General features: G+C 54.2%; 6 protein-coding genes across 6 annotated transcripts; 4 read left to right on the top strand and 2 right to left on the bottom strand.

Annotated features, from left to right (window-relative positions):
- Positions 1-156: 156 nt before the first annotated feature.
- Positions 157-5,600, top strand: P153DRAFT_423355 (uncharacterized protein). Its single transcript, XM_033672422.1, has 2 exons — positions 157-4,232; positions 4,281-5,600. Exons 1-2 carry the CDS (start codon positions 429-431, stop codon positions 5,376-5,378), a joined length of 4,902 nt encoding a protein of 1,633 aa, XP_033523286.1. The 5' UTR covers positions 157-428; the 3' UTR covers positions 5,379-5,600.
- Positions 5,601-5,775: 175 nt separating this feature from the next.
- Positions 5,776-7,041, top strand: P153DRAFT_357394 (uncharacterized protein; the record flags this gene model as incomplete). The annotated part of the gene is made up of 2 exons (XM_033666728.1): positions 5,776-6,636; positions 6,724-7,041. The coding sequence occupies 2 exons, from the start codon at positions 5,776-5,778 to the stop codon at positions 7,039-7,041; spliced, it is 1,179 nt and encodes a 392-aa protein (XP_033523285.1).
- Positions 7,042-7,073: 32 nt separating this feature from the next.
- Positions 7,074-8,123, bottom strand: P153DRAFT_367211 (ClpP/crotonase). Its single transcript, XM_033668215.1, has one exon. The coding sequence runs from the start codon at positions 7,823-7,825 to the stop codon at positions 7,142-7,144; it is 684 nt and encodes a 227-aa protein (XP_033523284.1). The 5' UTR covers positions 7,826-8,123; the 3' UTR covers positions 7,074-7,141.
- Positions 8,124-8,676: 553 nt separating this feature from the next.
- Positions 8,677-9,004, top strand: P153DRAFT_386095 (uncharacterized protein; the record flags this gene model as incomplete). Its single annotated transcript, XM_033670495.1, has 2 exons — positions 8,677-8,706; positions 8,765-9,004. The coding sequence occupies 2 exons, from the start codon at positions 8,677-8,679 to the stop codon at positions 9,002-9,004; spliced, it is 270 nt and encodes an 89-aa protein (XP_033523283.1).
- Positions 9,005-9,066: 62 nt separating this feature from the next.
- P153DRAFT_367209 (YebC-like protein) lies at positions 9,067-10,150 on the bottom strand. The gene is made up of 2 exons (XM_033668214.1): positions 9,968-10,150; positions 9,067-9,913 (listed from the first exon to the last, which is right to left on the bottom strand). The coding sequence occupies exons 1-2, from the start codon at positions 10,111-10,113 to the stop codon at positions 9,145-9,147; spliced, it is 915 nt and encodes a 304-aa protein (XP_033523282.1). The 5' UTR covers positions 10,114-10,150; the 3' UTR covers positions 9,067-9,144.
- A 179-nt stretch (positions 10,151-10,329) lies between these two features.
- Positions 10,330-16,802, top strand: P153DRAFT_431742 (HEAT repeat protein-like protein; the record flags this gene model as incomplete). Its single annotated transcript, XM_033672923.1, has 8 exons — positions 10,330-12,793; positions 12,841-13,203; positions 13,248-14,522; positions 14,578-14,809; positions 14,860-15,161; positions 15,212-15,654; positions 15,704-15,822; positions 15,874-16,802. Exons 1-8 carry the CDS (start codon positions 10,352-10,354, stop codon positions 16,800-16,802), a joined length of 6,105 nt encoding a protein of 2,034 aa, XP_033523281.1. The 5' UTR covers positions 10,330-10,351.
- Positions 16,803-16,937: the final 135 nt, after the last annotated feature.

Below are 16,937 nucleotides of genomic sequence, written 5' to 3'. Positions count from 1 at the left end.
GGGCGAGTGAAGTATTTGGCCGCTGTTTGGACACAAAAAGGTCCCCACAGCAGCGGTGCAGGGTTAGGGCCGAGCTAAGGATGGCACTAGAATCCATCCCGACGCGCAGAGAACCGCTATCAGATGACCGAGACAGAACTTAGCCTTCACCCACACCAGAAATACGCGCGACCATAATGCCTTTTCCCTGCACCTGAGCCTCGCTGCTCTGCGCGCACCAGCCTTCTCGCGTCCGCCTGACCCTCGCTGCACGCCAAATGAGCCCGCGCCGCCCCGCCGTTTGCCTCCCACTCCCGAGCATCCATGACCGAACCTATGCGCCTACGCCACCCTTAGAAGATTCTGCCCCTGCCCTGCCTCGCACACCGTAGCCCGGGCGACACCCACCACTGCCGTACCCAAGCACGCGCTTTGCGACACCGAGACGCATGTCTCCGCCGTCCGGAGATGTCCCACGCACGCCCGACCGCCGCGCCTCCACCCAGGCTCTCTTCAATGCCTTCCGCTCGCTCACGGGCGGCCGCGTGAAGAGCACAACCCCGCCTCCGTCCACGTCGTCTGTGACAGGCACCTCTGCGCGCAATTCGTCCATCACCTCCACCCGCACAGGCTCCATCGCAAGTCCTCACTCAACCGACGCTACCCGCCAGCGCACAAGTTACGTCTCAGGGCTCAGGAGCGGGCAACCCATAGTCGGCGGGCCCCCGGAACTGGAGGAGTTGTGCCTACAGCTGGACAGCAGTCGTCCGTTCGCGGAGAGGGCATCGGCGGCGGAGCAGATTGGCAAAATCGTCGAGCTTTATCCTGTGCAGAACATCTTGAGTCTGTGGTCTATCGCAAGCGACCTGCTCCTTCCGGAACAGACAGACGAGGTTGCAGAGACAGGGTACAGGTTCCTCAAGAGCTGCGTAGCTCTGCCCAAGCTCACCACAGTTGAGCGTACCGTCTTCTTCGACGCCGCCTCTCTGCGCAAGACCGACAGCTGCTTCGATAAACGACTCGACATCGTCGCCACTCTCACCAAACATGGACGGGACATCGAGGCCTGCGAGTCTTCCATTGTTCCGTTCCTGTTGAACTCTTTGGACACTTGTTTCAAAGCCTCTGCCGTCACTCGCAAGGCCAATGGCAAGCGCAGCATTGATGACCCCTCTCAGGATATCCTGAACCTGAGTCGCGTGTTCCAGTACGCTATCGACCTCTGCAAGTTCAACGCCAAGGTCTTCACCGACGACGATTTAGAGCTTCTCCTCACAAAGACGACGAACATCTGTCACGCAACAAGCAAAGAAAATGATATGGAAATGTGCATCAGGCTGTTTGATACCATCATCACCTATGTTCACGTCCCTACCAAGGCACTCGGGCCCTGTCTCGGAGTCCTGTGCGCGATTCACAGACAGATTGCTCACCTCAAGGAACAGACGTGGAATACACTGAACAACCTTTTCAGGTCCCATGTTGGGAGGGCCGCCGTTTCCTCGCTCTTGCATACTCTTCTAGACGGCCCCACATGGGACAATCGACAGTTTAATGTGTACAAGGGTACTATACTGATCCTACAGCTGCTTCTACTCGAAGATGGACGCAATGGATTGCCTAGAGTTCCCATGTCCCTGCTCTTCCAGGCTCTCAAGGCGTCCATCAAAGAGCCTCATCATACACAGGAAGAGTTCGTCCTCGATCTGATAAATGCGGTCCTCGCAGACGAAAGCACAAGGAAGCTCCTGCTTCGCGAGACTGATTTGAGTGATTTGCTAGAGATTATACACATCTGTGCTGAGCGTGACGATGACCGGTCTCGGGCCAAAGCCGCAGGCACAAACGAAAGTTCAAATGCTGCGAAGAAGGATGTATCTTCGGAGAAGTCGCTTGCAATTCATGAAACTGGGTCATTGAACATGGATGGGCGCTTTACTCGAGCCTCTGATGTTTTCGGGCTTACATCTCCAGGTGCAATGGGATTGCCAGCTTCAGCACCCTTGACAACTGGAGACACTGATGGCGATAGCAAACCAGATGCAGACCGACCGATTAGCCCTGAACTCATTCACCGCAACTCGGAGGATCGCACATCTCAAGTCTTGTTAAAGTTGGACCGTACAAGCGACATTATGGACTTTGTTCACAGAGAAGCTGTTATGAAGCTCTTCCTGCGTCTTGCTCACCGTCTCAGCGATGTGGCTGCAGAAAAAATGATCCACTACTTTGCAGAAGAACGTTATCTGAGTCCTTCAAACGGCGATTGGATGGAGTCCTGCCGAAATCTAGTCGCTCGTATTCTCAAAGACGTAACAAGACCACGCTTCCTGCGGATTTTGGCAATTCAGTCTATGCGGGAAACTTACGAGACAGTGGAAAAGCTATGTGCCAGCGACACAGTCCTTCAGTGTGGGGCGCTTCTGCTGAATAGCATAGAGGGTGAAGAGGATGTCGAGGTTCTCAGTGAACTTGTTGATTTTGCAGTGAAAGTCGCTGATCAAGCGTCGTTTGACAGCTTTTTCGATATCATACAGCTTTTGCAAAAACGATTAGATCATCCACGGACTTCTTCCACGACCTCTTCTCCTCCTTGGTTGTCTCATTCCTTACCTGGCAGATCAGACATGCGTTTTGGATCGCCCAGCAATGTTATTGCCACTGCTTACGTACGACTTTTCACACGGAGTGTGACAAACTCTGCGCAAAAAACACGGGTTTTATACGAAACCCTACGTGGCATTGCCGGAAGCGACAAATACGAAAACGATGCCCGCCTAGCATCTATGAAGTTGTTGTTTCGTCTACGCGCTGACTCCCGTTTTGCGCTCACTGTGAGTGCTTCTTCAGAAGGTGAGAGAATAGCTGCAGAGCTATGTCGCACGAAAGAGACCGCCGTTGCAACAGAGAAGACAGATGAAAGCACATCAGGCGATCGAGGCAAGCCTGAAGACGCATCATCCTGGCGTGAACAGCGGAAGGTGTCCGGTTCTAGTCCTCACGCGTCTTTGAATCGACATACAGGCCGTATTACTGCTACAGCTAGCCGTGTGCATAAGCCAGTACCTCCGCTCTGGATGTATCCTGGACCCAAGGGTCTGCCAGAGGAGCCTTCACCTGAGTCCAGCCATGTCGTCTTTGCCCACATCGACGAGGGAGAGTACCCTCTTAGCGACAGTATCTTAGATATGGAGTTGACTCTATGGCTAGAGCTCATCATATCCTTGCTCCAAAGGCCTACCGACTGGGAAATTTATAGCTACGTGCTTGTTCATCTTGGACCGCAGTTGTCGAATCAAGCTTTGGTGCGCAGTTGCGTGGTGCAGCTAAGGATGTTGAGGAACGTTCTTTGCGAGCAAGTCCGGAACTCGAGCTTCCATGAGCCTCCACCGCATACACTTCTCAAAAAAGCAGACGTTGCGGTTTGTTTGTTCCACATCCTCACCGTCATTATCAGTTATCACGATCATTTCACAAAGAGCGAGGAGGACGATCTGGTCAAAGCTTTTCTCCAGGGAATCGTGCAATGGGACAGAACATCCAAATGGTGCATTCACGCGTTATCGGTTTGTTGCTTTGAGATCCCCCTTTCCGTTAGCAAGTCGCTTGATAGCATCGTTCAGAAGATGTCTCAGATTGTTACGAAGCCGGCCACTGCAATCCATATTTTGGAGTTCCTCACATCCCTGGCACGCCTGCCCGAGCTGTTCAAAAACTTCCGTGAAGAAGAGTTCAAGCTAGTCTTCGGGGTGTGTTTCCGTTACATGCAACACATACGCGACCAACGAGAGCGAGCCTCAAATCCTCATTTGCTACAAAACGGCCATCGGACTTTGAGGCCTAGCGGACCTTCTAGAGACTTCTCAGCATCTTCCGATTCGAACTCGAAGAAGGCGAGAGTCATTGAGGATGATTTGCCTCACTACCTGTACTCACTCGCTTTTCACGTTATAACCTTCTGGTTTATGGCTCTGAAAATGGAGGACCGTCCAAAACAGATCCAATGGATCACGAAGAACCTTCTTTGTACAGATAGCTCCGGAAGACAGTTCATGGAGGAACAGGGTCAGGTCATTGTGGACATTATGGCTTTGGTTGCGTATACAGATCGCGACCAGACTGTGCGCGATGAAAACTTTGCTAAGCCTGGTGACGGCGAGATTTGGAAAAAGACGTGGATCCTACCACATGGCTTGATGACAATAGAGACAGCAGCACGGACGGGCGTGTCTCTTGTCACAACACGTCGACCCGTGAGTGTTGAAGGCCTCGCGTGCTGACCTAATACTGACTTCTATTAGTGTAGCACCCGATACCTTACGATCCAGCCTCTACTCGCACCACCTCCACGTCACCAAGTACCGCTCACCGTCGGGCTTGCATCTGAAGCTTTCTACTCGTCATCATATGTTGGCATCCTGCCCGATGATATCTTCCAAACCTTTTATGCGCCTCTAGATTTGACGAATCCTCCCATACCCTTGCCAGATGATGATATGACGCGACGTGCCATGGCTTCGTTCGACCGGATAGCTACGATTGATAGCTACAAAGTAGGCGTCATATACATCGGTGAAGGCCAGACGGACGAAAGGGAAATATTTATGAACGACATCGGATCGCCAGCTTACACTTCCTTCATCAGCGACCTAGGCACACTTCGGCGCCTGAAAGACGCAAAGTTCAACACTGGCGGTCTCGACACACGTGCAAATATGGACGGTGAATTCACATACTGTTGGCGCGACCGCTGCATGGAGATGGTCTTCCACATCACGACAATGATGCCAACGGACCGCAACGACGAGATGACGTATCCGAACAAGAAGCGGCACATTGGCAACGATCTTGTCAACATCATCTTCAACGACTCAGGCCTACCCTACAACTTTGAAACCTTCCCTTCCGCCTTCAACTACGTGCACATTGTCATTTCGCCAGAGTCGAAGGCGAGCTTTGTCGATCGTCGACTGGACGAAGATCCCGACGGTAAAAACCGATACTACAAAGTCCAGGTCATCTCCAGATCAGACTTCCCCAACATATCTCCTGCCGCCGAGCCCAAAATCCTCTGCGGCAAACATCTCGCCGCTTACTGTCGCCTAATCGCCATCAACTCATGTGTCTTTTCCAATGTTTGGTACATCCGTGAGGGAGGCGAGTCCATCTCCTCGTGGCGCAATCGTCTCCGCGAGATCAAGCGTCTTCGTGAGCGATACGGTGGGAGCGACTCTCAACCAACTTCCTCGCCATCGTCCCCCGCATCAAACCATGGAATATCGAGTCCGCCACCCCGGGAACAGAGCGCAGTATCGCCGTTTCAACGCATGAGCGCTACGGCGTTTATCACCGAGGGGACGAATCGAAGTTCTGTCAGTAGCGCCTCACATGATGTTTGATGTTGCGCTCTCGGAGCGCTTCTCCGGTGTTCTTGCATTCACGCCAAATACCCATGTTGCTTTTCTATTTCTACACATAAAAGTTTGTCATTTTCTCAAGAATTGGACATGTTTGCATTGCGTGGTGTTTGCTGGGGAACTGGTACCCAGAAAAAGTCTTTGCTGGAATTTGTAAATCAGATGGAGAGTAGAAGATAAGATAATGGAAATCATAATCTGGACTTGTTACTCAAGTAAAAAATGTCACTTGTGAGTAGATTTATATGGATTGTTCTGATGACGTTGGCATGTGACAGCGATGATCGCAGGTTGCCAAGACCTGCTCGACTCGGCAGTAGTTTGACTTTCGAGCTCTCATCTGCAATTGACTCTTCCATCGCCCCTGGCACGCGACTAGATGACTGCCCCAAGATTGCCATTTCTATGGCCTACGCTATTCAAGCCCTCGAAGCCCTCGAGGATACCTGCCCGCGCTCGCGCGCCACTCCAAACGACTCCACGAAGGCGATGTCTCGCAACAACAGCGCACCACGCGCAGGACGCAATCCCCCAACGCTACGGAACAGCCTTCGAGCCATCTCCCCAAGCACGCGAAGAGAACGCCAACAAACAAGCCCTACTATCAAGCGCAAAACCGCCCGTAAAAGAGGCAGAAGAAGATGAGGAAGAAGACCACGCACCACCACGCACCCCCACAACCAGTCCCTCCACGCCCTCACCCCCGAGCATCATCGACCCAGCGCCGCAAATCCCCGCCCCCGAACCCCCCAAAACAGGCGACCCCAAACCCCTCGACAGCATCCTGCACATGCCCACGCCCACAGACCCCGAGCAGCACAAACCCCCGCACCTCAAAACGCCGCCCTACGTCCACCACTTCGACACCTACGGCCTCGTGCAGCAGCTAACCAAGTCGTCCTTCACGCCCGACCAGAGCGTCACCACGATGAAAGCTGTGCGCAGCTTGCTGATCACAAACATGGAGCTTGCGCGCGAGGGCCTTGTGTCCAAGTCGAACGTCGAAAATGAGACGTATTTGTTCCGCGCGGCGTGCAGCGAGCTGAAGACGGAGATTGGGAACTCGCGCGCGGGTTCGCGTGAGAGGATGCGCACGGAGCGGGATGCGTTGAAGCATGAGGTTGATATTGTGGGGCAACGGCTTGGGCAGGTTACGGGGAACTTGAAGGATGAACTTAAGGGGTTGTTTGATGATAGGAAGATGATTGTTCGGCAGGAGCAGAGGAGTATGGAGACGAAGGTATGTTTTTTTCTTCTCCCTTTCCTTCTTCATCTCGACAGCACTTTTGCTCGTTTCTTAGTGCTGGTGCTGATGCTGTGTGTGCAGCTGCAGGAACTCAACTACAAGATCACGGTTGCGCTTAACTCGGATGCCCGCAGCGAGGTCGAGGGCCTGCGATGGGTGCTCACCCGGCGCGCGGCGATTGCGATAGGAGCTTCTGCCTTCTTCCTGTTCGTCGGGCTGCGATACTCGAGTTACTTGCAGCATCAACTCCAAGAAGAGAGGCGGCAGGGGAGAAAGCAGCCTCCACCACCACCTCCTCCCGATGACCCGCACCCTGCAGCGCCTCCGTCGAACAACACACCGAGCACAGTGGAGTTGGGAGGCGAACTGCTGGCTTCTGAAGGTGTGTCCCTTGGGTAAACCGTCAGTCATATCATGTCACTACTCAACCAAGCCAAACCAATCTATTATTCGGGCGATCTCACATCTTCTACTTCACTTCTATACTATTACACTTCCTCTACAGTTTATGCTTCTTCTCCCCGCTCGCCAACCGCGCAAACTCCTTCTGCGGCACACCCTTAAGAAACCTCTCCATCCCGCCAAACACCTCCTCCACGCCCTGGCGCTCCAACAACGGCAAATCCGGCTTCCGAATCAGCGCCTTGATCTTCAGCAAACTCTCACCATTCAGATGATCCCCCAGCTTATCCTCAACCTCACCCAGCACCGCTGCCAGAAACTTAGGCGACCCTTTCTCCCCCACATCCACAACCTTATTCACAAACCCCGTCGCCACCAGGTCCTCAATGCCAATCTTCCGACTCATAATCAGCGCCTCGTTCGCCTTGCTGATGCCCAGACGCTTGACGAAGGATATGCTCGCGTTTCCTTCTGTGACGAGGCCGAGCGAGGCGAAGGGCGTGAGGATGTAGGCGTGCGGCGCCGCGTAAATGAAATCGCTGTGCGCGATCAGCGCGGCGGATAGCCCGACGGCTGGCCCGTTGAGCGCCGTGACTAGGATCTTCGGATGCGTGTAGAAGGCGTGTGTGATCTGGAGGTTGTTGGCTGCGAAGGAGCGCAGCCATAGGTGTCGCTCGTCGATGGCGTCGCTGGATACTTGGCTGCCGAAGGATACGTCTGCGCCGCTGGGGGGAGGGTTAGTGCTTGTTCTACTTGTGGGAGTGCTGTGCGCATGTTGCATGGGTGGACGTACGCGGAGAAGAAGCGCCCGTTTCCTGTCAATACGGTGATGTAGACTTCGTCGTGTTGCGCTACTTCGAGCATTGCGACGGCGAGCTTGTAGTATAATTCTCCGCCCAGCGCGTTCAACTTCTTCGGCACGTTGAGGGTGATGATGGCGATTCTGCCGCGGTATTCCACGAGGATCCCGTCTTCGGCCATGGTGGGCAATATTCGGGAAAGAAAGTTGGGGCGGAGAGTGTGGGGGTGGGTGCTGGATTGATTGCGGCGGTGGGTTGACGACTCGGTGATGATGGTGATGATGGTTTTAGTGTTGGGCCGAGGTCCAGAGGTTTTGATGCTAGAGAGGTGTGCGGAGTGCCGACACCTCCTTGTCCCAACATCTGGGATGCATTGCATTGCGGAGGAGATTACAGTGTGGTTAGAACGCGTAGGAGAGTATATGAAGTGTAGATATTCCCTGCTGTATAGCTATTTCTCTACAATACATAGCCAGCCCTGTGTATCTATCGCATATGTACATAAGCATAATACATTACACCCTGCGCACTCACGGAAAGAACCACACTCCAGACTGCGAAACAATCACATCTGCATCTCAAAATACTGACAGACCAGGTATGTGTGTAACGTAGAAATATAGAAGAAGTTCTTCTGTATGTCCAAGTCCAAGACCCACATGTTCGCGCCGGGACCGACGACGACACTCGCGAGCACAGACCATCCAAAAGATTCCCACCTCCGCTCCCTTCCATGGCATTGCACTGCATCACTCCACCAAATCCAACATCCAACATCCAACATCTCCCTCGCACCACACCCACCCTCTCTCCTAAAAAAATATCCCCCAAAATGGGCGGCCCAAACCTCGAAGTCTTCAAAGTGCGTCCCCCCCCCCCTCCATTTCACCACACATCCAAGCTCACCCCACCCCACCCAGTTCGGAATGTACATCCTCTTCCCCATCAGCATCATGTACTACTTCGGCACGAACCTCGACGGCAAGTTCTCGGTCCCGGACTTCTGGCCCAAACCAGAGCAGACGCATCGCATTCCGTATGAGCGCGAGGAGATCGCGAAGGAGTTGGAGAGGTTGAAGGCGAGGAATAGGGCGAATAGGGTGAGGAGGGAGGAGGAGGAGAGGAGGGGGCGGGAGGCGTTTGGGGGGAGAGAGGGGTAGAGCGGAGGATGGAAATGGATTGGGAGGGAGGGGTGGGGAATGTGCATGGATGGCGTTATAATGAGGTGTTGGGAGATTGATAGTGTACACTATTTTGGATTGTGGATTGTGGAGGTGTATTATATATTCTGGGGACGCAGTTAAACTGCTACTTTCCCGCTCAGATCTTCCCACAGCTCGTCTGCTATTCCGCCCTTGGACCAATTCATGTACACACCCTGCACGCCCGGCACCTCCTGCAGCTCGTCCAAGAAGCTGCTCAGGTCCTTGGCCGCCGCATCATCGTCCAGCGAGACTTTGGTGTCCTCGTTCGGATCGTATATGATTTCGCTCTCCTCGACCTCCATGTCCAGCGCCTTTGCCAGCGTCTCTGCTGTTGTCTTCATCTGCGCGGGCTCGGTGTACAGCACGACGCGACCTTGCTCGTCCTCCACCACATCCAGCACACCTTCTTCCAGCGCGGGTTCCAGCACCTCGTCCACGCCCATGCCCTCCTTCTTCCCCAGTATTATCCGCCCTTTCTTCTCGAACATGTACCCCACCGACGACACGGTGCCGCCCGCTTCCTTGACAAGCAGGCGCAAGTCGGCGAGCGCGCGCAGCTTATTGTCCGTCTGGCACTCTATAATGGCAGCGACCGAGGGCGGCAGAATAGCTTCAAGGACGAGTGTCTCCAGCGCGGCGCCCGTGGCAGACAGGCCCTGACCCCGCGCTATAGCGGCTTCGATAGACGCCTTAGGGACAGCGTTCTTCTTGGCCGTGACGAGGGCGAGGGCGAGATGTGGGTTCATGTCTGGATTTGCGCCTGCCCGCTTGACGGCTTGCGAGATGTCGCGGAGGAGTATGGAGCGCTGCTTGCTCTTGCCCGCGTCGTTTTTGGCTTTGTCGTGCTTGATGGACGCCCATTTTCTGCGGGGGTGGTTGGTATCGTGTGCGTGTTATGGCTGGGAGGGACGGACGTACGAGTGGCCTGATTGTAGGGTTGCGGTGCTGTTCAGACACCGTATTTGCTCGTGGGGTTGGACTTTTCGGGGGCGCGCTGCTTGACGGCCGGCGAGACGCTCGACGGAGAGCAAGGCGCGGGTTGCGCTGCGGAAGGGTGAGGTCATTGGATTGGATTGGACTGGATTGGACTGGACTTCAACGAGAGTCGTCTTGTATCATCGTAGGCGCGGGCATCCGACAAAAAGTTGGAGATGATCGGCCTCGCCAAGCGCGGGAGTCCGCAACTCTACCCCCATCTCCACCCCTCGACGTCCAGCATGCTAGTCCTCCCCGCGATGTGACTTGGCCCTCCTATCGACATACACCCACACATTCCAGGCCCGCGAGCCTCCCATAGCGAACATGACCGCGCCAGACGAACCGCCAACAAGCGCCGACCCCTCGAACCCAGAGCTCGACGTCAAGAAGCTCCACGCCCTCCCTTCAGAACAACAGGATCTCTACCTGCTGACATTCACCTCGGACCTCGCGCGCCATGTTGCCTCCCTCGATGCCGATGGAGCCTCGGCGCACCAAATATACATCAAGAAGGAGCTCTTCCAGGTCATCAATCTGGCCTCGCCCGCGCCCACGCGAGTGATCCGAACCAACCTGGGACGAGCATTTGCCGGCATATTCGGCAAGGGGGATCGCAAACTGCTCTTTGAATCCATCACTGAGCTAATCGGTATACTCAATGGCACGGGAAAGAGCGACAAGGACGTCCGGGTGAAGCATGCAGCCGCGCACTGTCTCGGTGCCGTGTTTGAAGCGGCGGGAGACAGCGCTATAGGATTCTCTCCCCACGCGGCAAACTCCTTGCTACGCCTGATCAAGTCTGCGCAAAACCATACGGGGCTTAGAGCAACTCTCTTCAAGGCGGTGGGGAAAGTGTTCAAGGGGGTTGCGCCTTCGGCTGATGAGCTCGTCGCAAGAGATGCGTGGAAGCAGGCACGCAACGCATGTGCTGGCGACAAGTCTCTGTTGGTACAGACAAGCGCATGCTACTGTCTCGAGCAGCTTATCCGACACACGTCCTTCTTCGACAACTCCAACGACTTCGACAAACTGCAGACCGCTATCTGGAAGGCTATCGACAGTAGTTCTGCTGCTGTCAGACATGCGGCTGCCTCATGCATCAGCGCTGCGTTAGTCAAGAACTACTCTGAGAATGCGCCAATGGATCTCCCGATCCTTGTCCGATCGAACACGTTCAAGAAGAAGGGCAAGAAGGGAACCGACATGGATGGCGATGACGATATCCATGGCCGATCTGAATCACCTGCGCCTAGAAAGTCGGCGACACAGCTCTCCTTCACTATATCGAGCCTCTTGAAACTCCTTTCCACGCAGTATGTTCGAACCGCAACTGGCAACCGCGCAAGAGCTGGAATCACCATCTGCTACATGAAGACACTGAGGGGCTTGGGCGAGCAGGTCGTCGAGGCCAAGTATGCTGAGATTGCGCAGAATCTTTTCGTCGACCTTCTCAGCAGCCCCGTTACAGTGCAAAACCGCTATCGCACCCTCAGCGCGAGGAAGTTCGTCGCAGTCATCCTCGAAACGGTTATCGGCCGCGACATGCTCGGAGAGTCTGGACAATTGAATGCCGCGAAATTCCTGGTCAATGAGATACTGAAGGACTACCCTCAGGTGCTGAAGGAACGGCCAGAGCCATCGAAACAGACGTTGATTGGAGCACTGAGCGCATTGGGTTCGCTGTTTAACAGCCTGGGGTCGGCTACTAATGTTATTTCCGACTCCACTCGAGATGCGTTACTCCAAGTGCTGCAACACCCTAGCTACAGTGTTCAGGTGTATGCTTCGGCCTGTCTGCGCTCTTTCGTCTTGGCCTGTCCACTCCAACTGCTACCCTCGGTGACGATATGCATGAACAGCGTCAATCGAGAACTAGGTCTTCTTTCTGGTCCGCGAAAGTCGCCTAGGAAGTGTGTTGGTCTTGCGAACGGCCTTTCTGCTGTCCTCAGTACATCCACATCCCAACCACTCCATGGATCTGTGGATGTTAATTCAAGGGTACTCTCACAGGCGACCTCGCTACTCAAGTCGAGTAGTAACTCCGACCTGAGGATATCATCCACACAAATCCAGGTCGCGTGGATACTGATTGGAGGCTTGATGACGCTTGGCCCTAATTTTGTCAAGATTCACCTTTCGCAACTCCTTCTGTTGTGGAAAAACGCACTCCCAAAGCCACTCAACAAGGACAACATGGTGCAGCGGAATGTTTTGGAGCTCAGCTTCCTTGCACATGTACGAGAGTGCGCTCTAGGCGGTATCTTGACATTTTTGGAATTCAACAGCAGGCTGTTAACACTGGATGTGACGAAGCGGTTGGCTGCGATGCTTCAAAATACGACGTTGTTCCTCAATACCCTGCCAGCCAAGAAGACGACCGACGACATATCCCAGCGCTTGTCGCCTGCACTGCAGCTGCATGACTTTGACCTGATGGTGCGAAGACGAGTGCTGCAATGCTATACCAAGCTTCTGGAACTGAGCCCGGCTAGTAGCAGTGAGGTCTTGCTTCAGACGAATCTCCTTTCTTTTGCGGTCGCGTCGTTTGCTGATCCTGATAATTATACCACCAGCTCGTTCAGCACTGCTATCGCCAGTGCCGCGGGGACATTTGAGAGCATATGGGAAGTCGCAGACAATCATGGCTTTGGTGTTACTGGACTTGTCAGGGGTTACGATATCAAGCCATTGCCCGGAGAGCACGAGACTGAAGCCCAGCACCACTGGATCACTAAACATGGTTCGGAAGCAATCGTCGACCGTACTGTACGTAAACCCTCATCGTCTCGAAACCAACTGCTGATATGCTCCAGCTCCTCTCACCCATATGCAGTGCTCGCGAACATGATTCTCTATTGCTGTACATCGGCCCGTTTACTGATGCAACTGAGCTACCCGATCCTCCAGCTACTGAAGTCGTAAATGCCGCTTTACAGTTGTTCGCTATTTGCCTGCCCCTGCAGACACCTAAAGTGCAGGAGAGCATATTAGAGCAGATTACGTCTTTCCTATCAGCCAGCAGTCTGCAGCGCGACGTTAACAGGAAGACTGCAATGATGGTGAATATTTCGTACGCCCTTCTTGCCGCGTTGAAGGTCGCCGTCAAGGAAACGCGCTCTGCACCTGGCAGTCTGAAAGGGCCGGCGGTGGAAAAGGTGATGCAAGAGCTGTTACATGTAAGTGACTTTGTACCCTTGTTTTCCAATGCTAACAGATATAGCTATTCGTCATCCTTCCCGATGCTTATGTTCGTAACATTGCTGGGGAGGCTCTAGGCCGTCTCTGCAGTAGCTCTGGAAACGCACTCACCACGAGCGAAGTCAGCTACTTGGTTGATCAGATTGTTGCGAATCGCGAACCCAACGCTCGGTCAGGCTATGCTGTTGCACTGGGCTGTATTCTTTCCCAGCTTGGCGGGATGGCCGCCAGCTACCATCTCAAGAGCATTCTTGGAATACTGATGTCCCTCGGCAACGACCCCCACCCCGTGGTGCACTTTTGGGCATTGGACAGTCTATCGCGTGTGGCTGACTCCGCTGGTTTGTCTTTCTCCAGCTATGTTACCAGCACACTCGGCATGCTTGCGCAGCTGTATGCTGCAGATACACACAACGACGAATCCTCCTCTTTGGCTTCTTCGAATATCGAAATCGATCTGCCTTCTCCAGCTGTTATCGCACGTTGCATAGACAGCACTATCAACGTTCTCGGCCCAGATCTTCAGGACATGGCCAAGGCGCGCGACATGATCATGACGCTCATTGGATTGTTCAAAGTGGAGGATGATGAGCTGATTGGGATCGAGAGTCTCCGCTGCCAGGAACATCTCTCCTTGTATGCTCCGGGTCACATGGAGTTCTCCGGGTACGTGAAGCACCTTCAGCAACTGGTAGAGGGTGGTTCAACACAGATCCGAGACATGGCTATCGATGGACTACACAACCTCATGAGGCGTAACACCGAAGAGATCATCCGGACAGGCGACCCAGGCTTGGAAGACCAGCTTTGGCATGTACTTGACAGTAATCCTGATCACGAAGTTGTGCGGAACATCTTACGTAACTGGCTACATCAAACTGGCCTGACTGATACAGCAACCTGGGTCCAGCGGTGCCACTCTGTCCTCACAAAGACAAAGAAGGTCGACACACAAGAAACTATCGAGTCGAAACCCAAGGCTGGCGCTACTGATCTGCAGGACGAAGAGGTTGCTGGCTTTGCCGCTGCTTCTAATGCGCCTGGGACTCAGCCCGGAGATGCTGCTCAAGTCAGCCAGGAGTTGCTCAAGTGGCAGGTACGAACCTTTGGCATGGACTTGTTGAGCGAACTCGTCGCGATGGTCAGTAAAGAGGCCGCCTTCCGAGAAGAGTCGCCTTGCGTACTGGCTTTGCAGCAAAGAGTTGCCGACGTCGTGCGCATTGCATTTTCTGCCTCTACGGCTGGTGTGGTTCAGCTGCGGATACGTGGGTTGAAGATTATCGACCAAGTACTGAAGGTGAGCTGGACTGCAACTTGAAGATTGGCTGTCTTTTCTAACTTCTTGGGTTTAGTTGTTTGGCAAGACTCCTGACCCTGACTTCGCTGAAGTGACGCTGCTCGAGCAATATCAGGCACAAATCGGGTCGGCGCTTACTCCGGCTTTTGCAGCAGACTCCTCGCCGGAACTTGCAGCTGAAGCGGTCAATGTCTGTGCTACGTTCATAGCTACTGGAATTGTCACAGACGTGGATCGAATGGGCCGTATCCTCAAACTCCTCGTATCGGCGCTCGAGAACTTCTCAAGTATGTTTGCCTGTATATTGCAATCATGACACTACGCTAATATCATACAGGCGAAACAGAGGCTGCGTCTATTGGTGATCTGAGAGGCCTCAGCTCGAACGCGCAGGTCATGGTGAAGATGTCGGTTTTCTCCGCGTGGGCGGAGCTTCAGATTGCGAGTGCTGAGCAAACATACCTCGTCGATGTGTTGAAACCACACATCGCCAAGTTAACACCACTATGGCTTGCATCACTCCGCGAATATGCTCGTCTGAGGTTTGAGCCTGATATCTCGTCGTCTATGGGATCGGCGTCTTTGTCTGGAAGTCTCGACACCATATATGCAGCGCTCAACCGAGAAACTCTCCTGAAGGTATTAAAATCCGAGTACTACTTTCGCTATGCTGGCTTACCCATCTCTAGTTCTACCAAGAATCGTGGCTGAACTTGGTCGACGCAATCGCCAGTTTGATCGACGAAGACAGCGAGTTCGTCTTCGATGCTCTAGACGGCAAGACTGAGTTCTCTGAATCGGCTCCAAACGGCAAGGCGGACCACATCAACTACCGTGATGAGCCGGTGGCCTTCTTCTTTGTCCTGTTCGGTCTTGCATTCGAGGCGTTGGCGGGCCGGCCAGGCGATCTGCAAGCATCGAAAGAGCAGATACTGGAAATTTTGCAAGCTCTAAAGAAGATCCTCCGACCATCGGTCTCCGGACATGCCATTTATCAGGAAGTCGTCTTCTCGGAAACTATGGATATGTTGGACCGTTTGGTTCTTACTGAGGGCTTGACTGTGCAGACGACTATCGTTCAGATCGCGAGGAATTTGTGCCTTGGCCATCCCTCTGCGCGGAGAGAACAAGGGTAAGATTGATTCACGGGCTGGGAGAGATTGGTTGCTAATGATCTCTAGCGCTGCTCATGGAGACGAAAAGCTCTCGGAGGATATTGATCAGCTGTTCGAATTGACCAAGATCATGGTGCTGGTCTTGTCAGGCCTGGTGCCTGGTCTCGAGGACAGCAACACTAAAGGTACATGTGCCGATTCTATCATCATCGTAGTAGTCACTGACCATCGCCTAGCCCGTCATGAGTTGAACGAAGAAGCCGTCGCACTCCTCACAACCGCACTCGCAGCTCTCGTAGATGCCGCACAGGTATTCCCATCAATCATCAAGGCCGATCTCCACGCCTGCATCCTCCACATCTTCGCCACCATCCTAGGAACCGGAGCATGTCAAGCCACAGTCGTCCCCCAGTCCCTACCCATCTTCAAGCGCTTCGTCACCAGCCTGGCCCCCCACGCCGAAGCCACAGAAGACACAAGCCAACAGCTCCGCGCAACACTAACGCGCTTCCTCACCGTCCTGCGCCACGCCCAACACCGCGAATTCGACGCCGCCCTCGCCTGCGAAAAGAACACCATCCTCGCAACCACCATCCTCCTCAGCTCCGCCGCATCCGCCTTCTCCCCCAACGACCCGCTCGTCCAGCGCTTCGTCACAGACCTCTTCGACTGCCTCGGCAACAGGATGACAAGCAAAGTCGCCGCAGGATGCTGCCGCTCGCTGCTCCTCCTCCCCAAAAAGGGCGCCTTTGAAGCTAACCTCGCCGCGCAAATGCTGCCCCACATCCTCACTTTCCTCGCCAACCCCTCGGATGTCGAGGGCCTGGATGAGTCGCGCTCAACGCTCGCTCAGACGCTCGTCGCTTTTGTGCCTACGCTGCCGGAGGCTAGGCAGCGGCAAGTTGCCTGTAAGATTATCATCCCTGCGCTGCTGGCCCGCGCGCAGAAGGAGCCGCTTGCTGCGCAGGAGACGGCCGCGAGGCTTATGGAACTCGCGGGCGCGGATCAGGAGGCGTTTAGGGGTGTGGTCGCGGGGTTGAGTGCGGAGCAGAGGTCGTTTACGGAGACTGTGCTCAAGAGTGGGCAGGGGGCTGCGAGACGGGAGGTTAGGAGTGAGGAGGGGGGTGAGCCGAGGATTGCGCTGAAGATGAGCTTTGGGTCGTAGGGGGGTGGGAAACTAGTGGTTTGTTGGTGGTGGTGGAGAGGAGGGGAGATGAGATGAGATGAGATGAGAGGAGAGGAGAGGAGAGGGAGGAACTTGAACGTATCCTGTTCGTCTGTTTGTTTAGTCTTGTGGTGT

The sequence above is a fragment of the Dothidotthia symphoricarpi genome, assembly GCF_010015815.1.
Source record: "Dothidotthia symphoricarpi CBS 119687 unplaced genomic scaffold P153scaffold_11, whole genome shotgun sequence".
Taxonomy (NCBI): Eukaryota; Fungi; Ascomycota; class Dothideomycetes; order Pleosporales; family Dothidotthiaceae; genus Dothidotthia; species Dothidotthia symphoricarpi.
The sequence above is the reverse complement of the archived record's forward strand: the minus strand, read 5'-3'. Positions and strand labels throughout refer to the sequence as shown.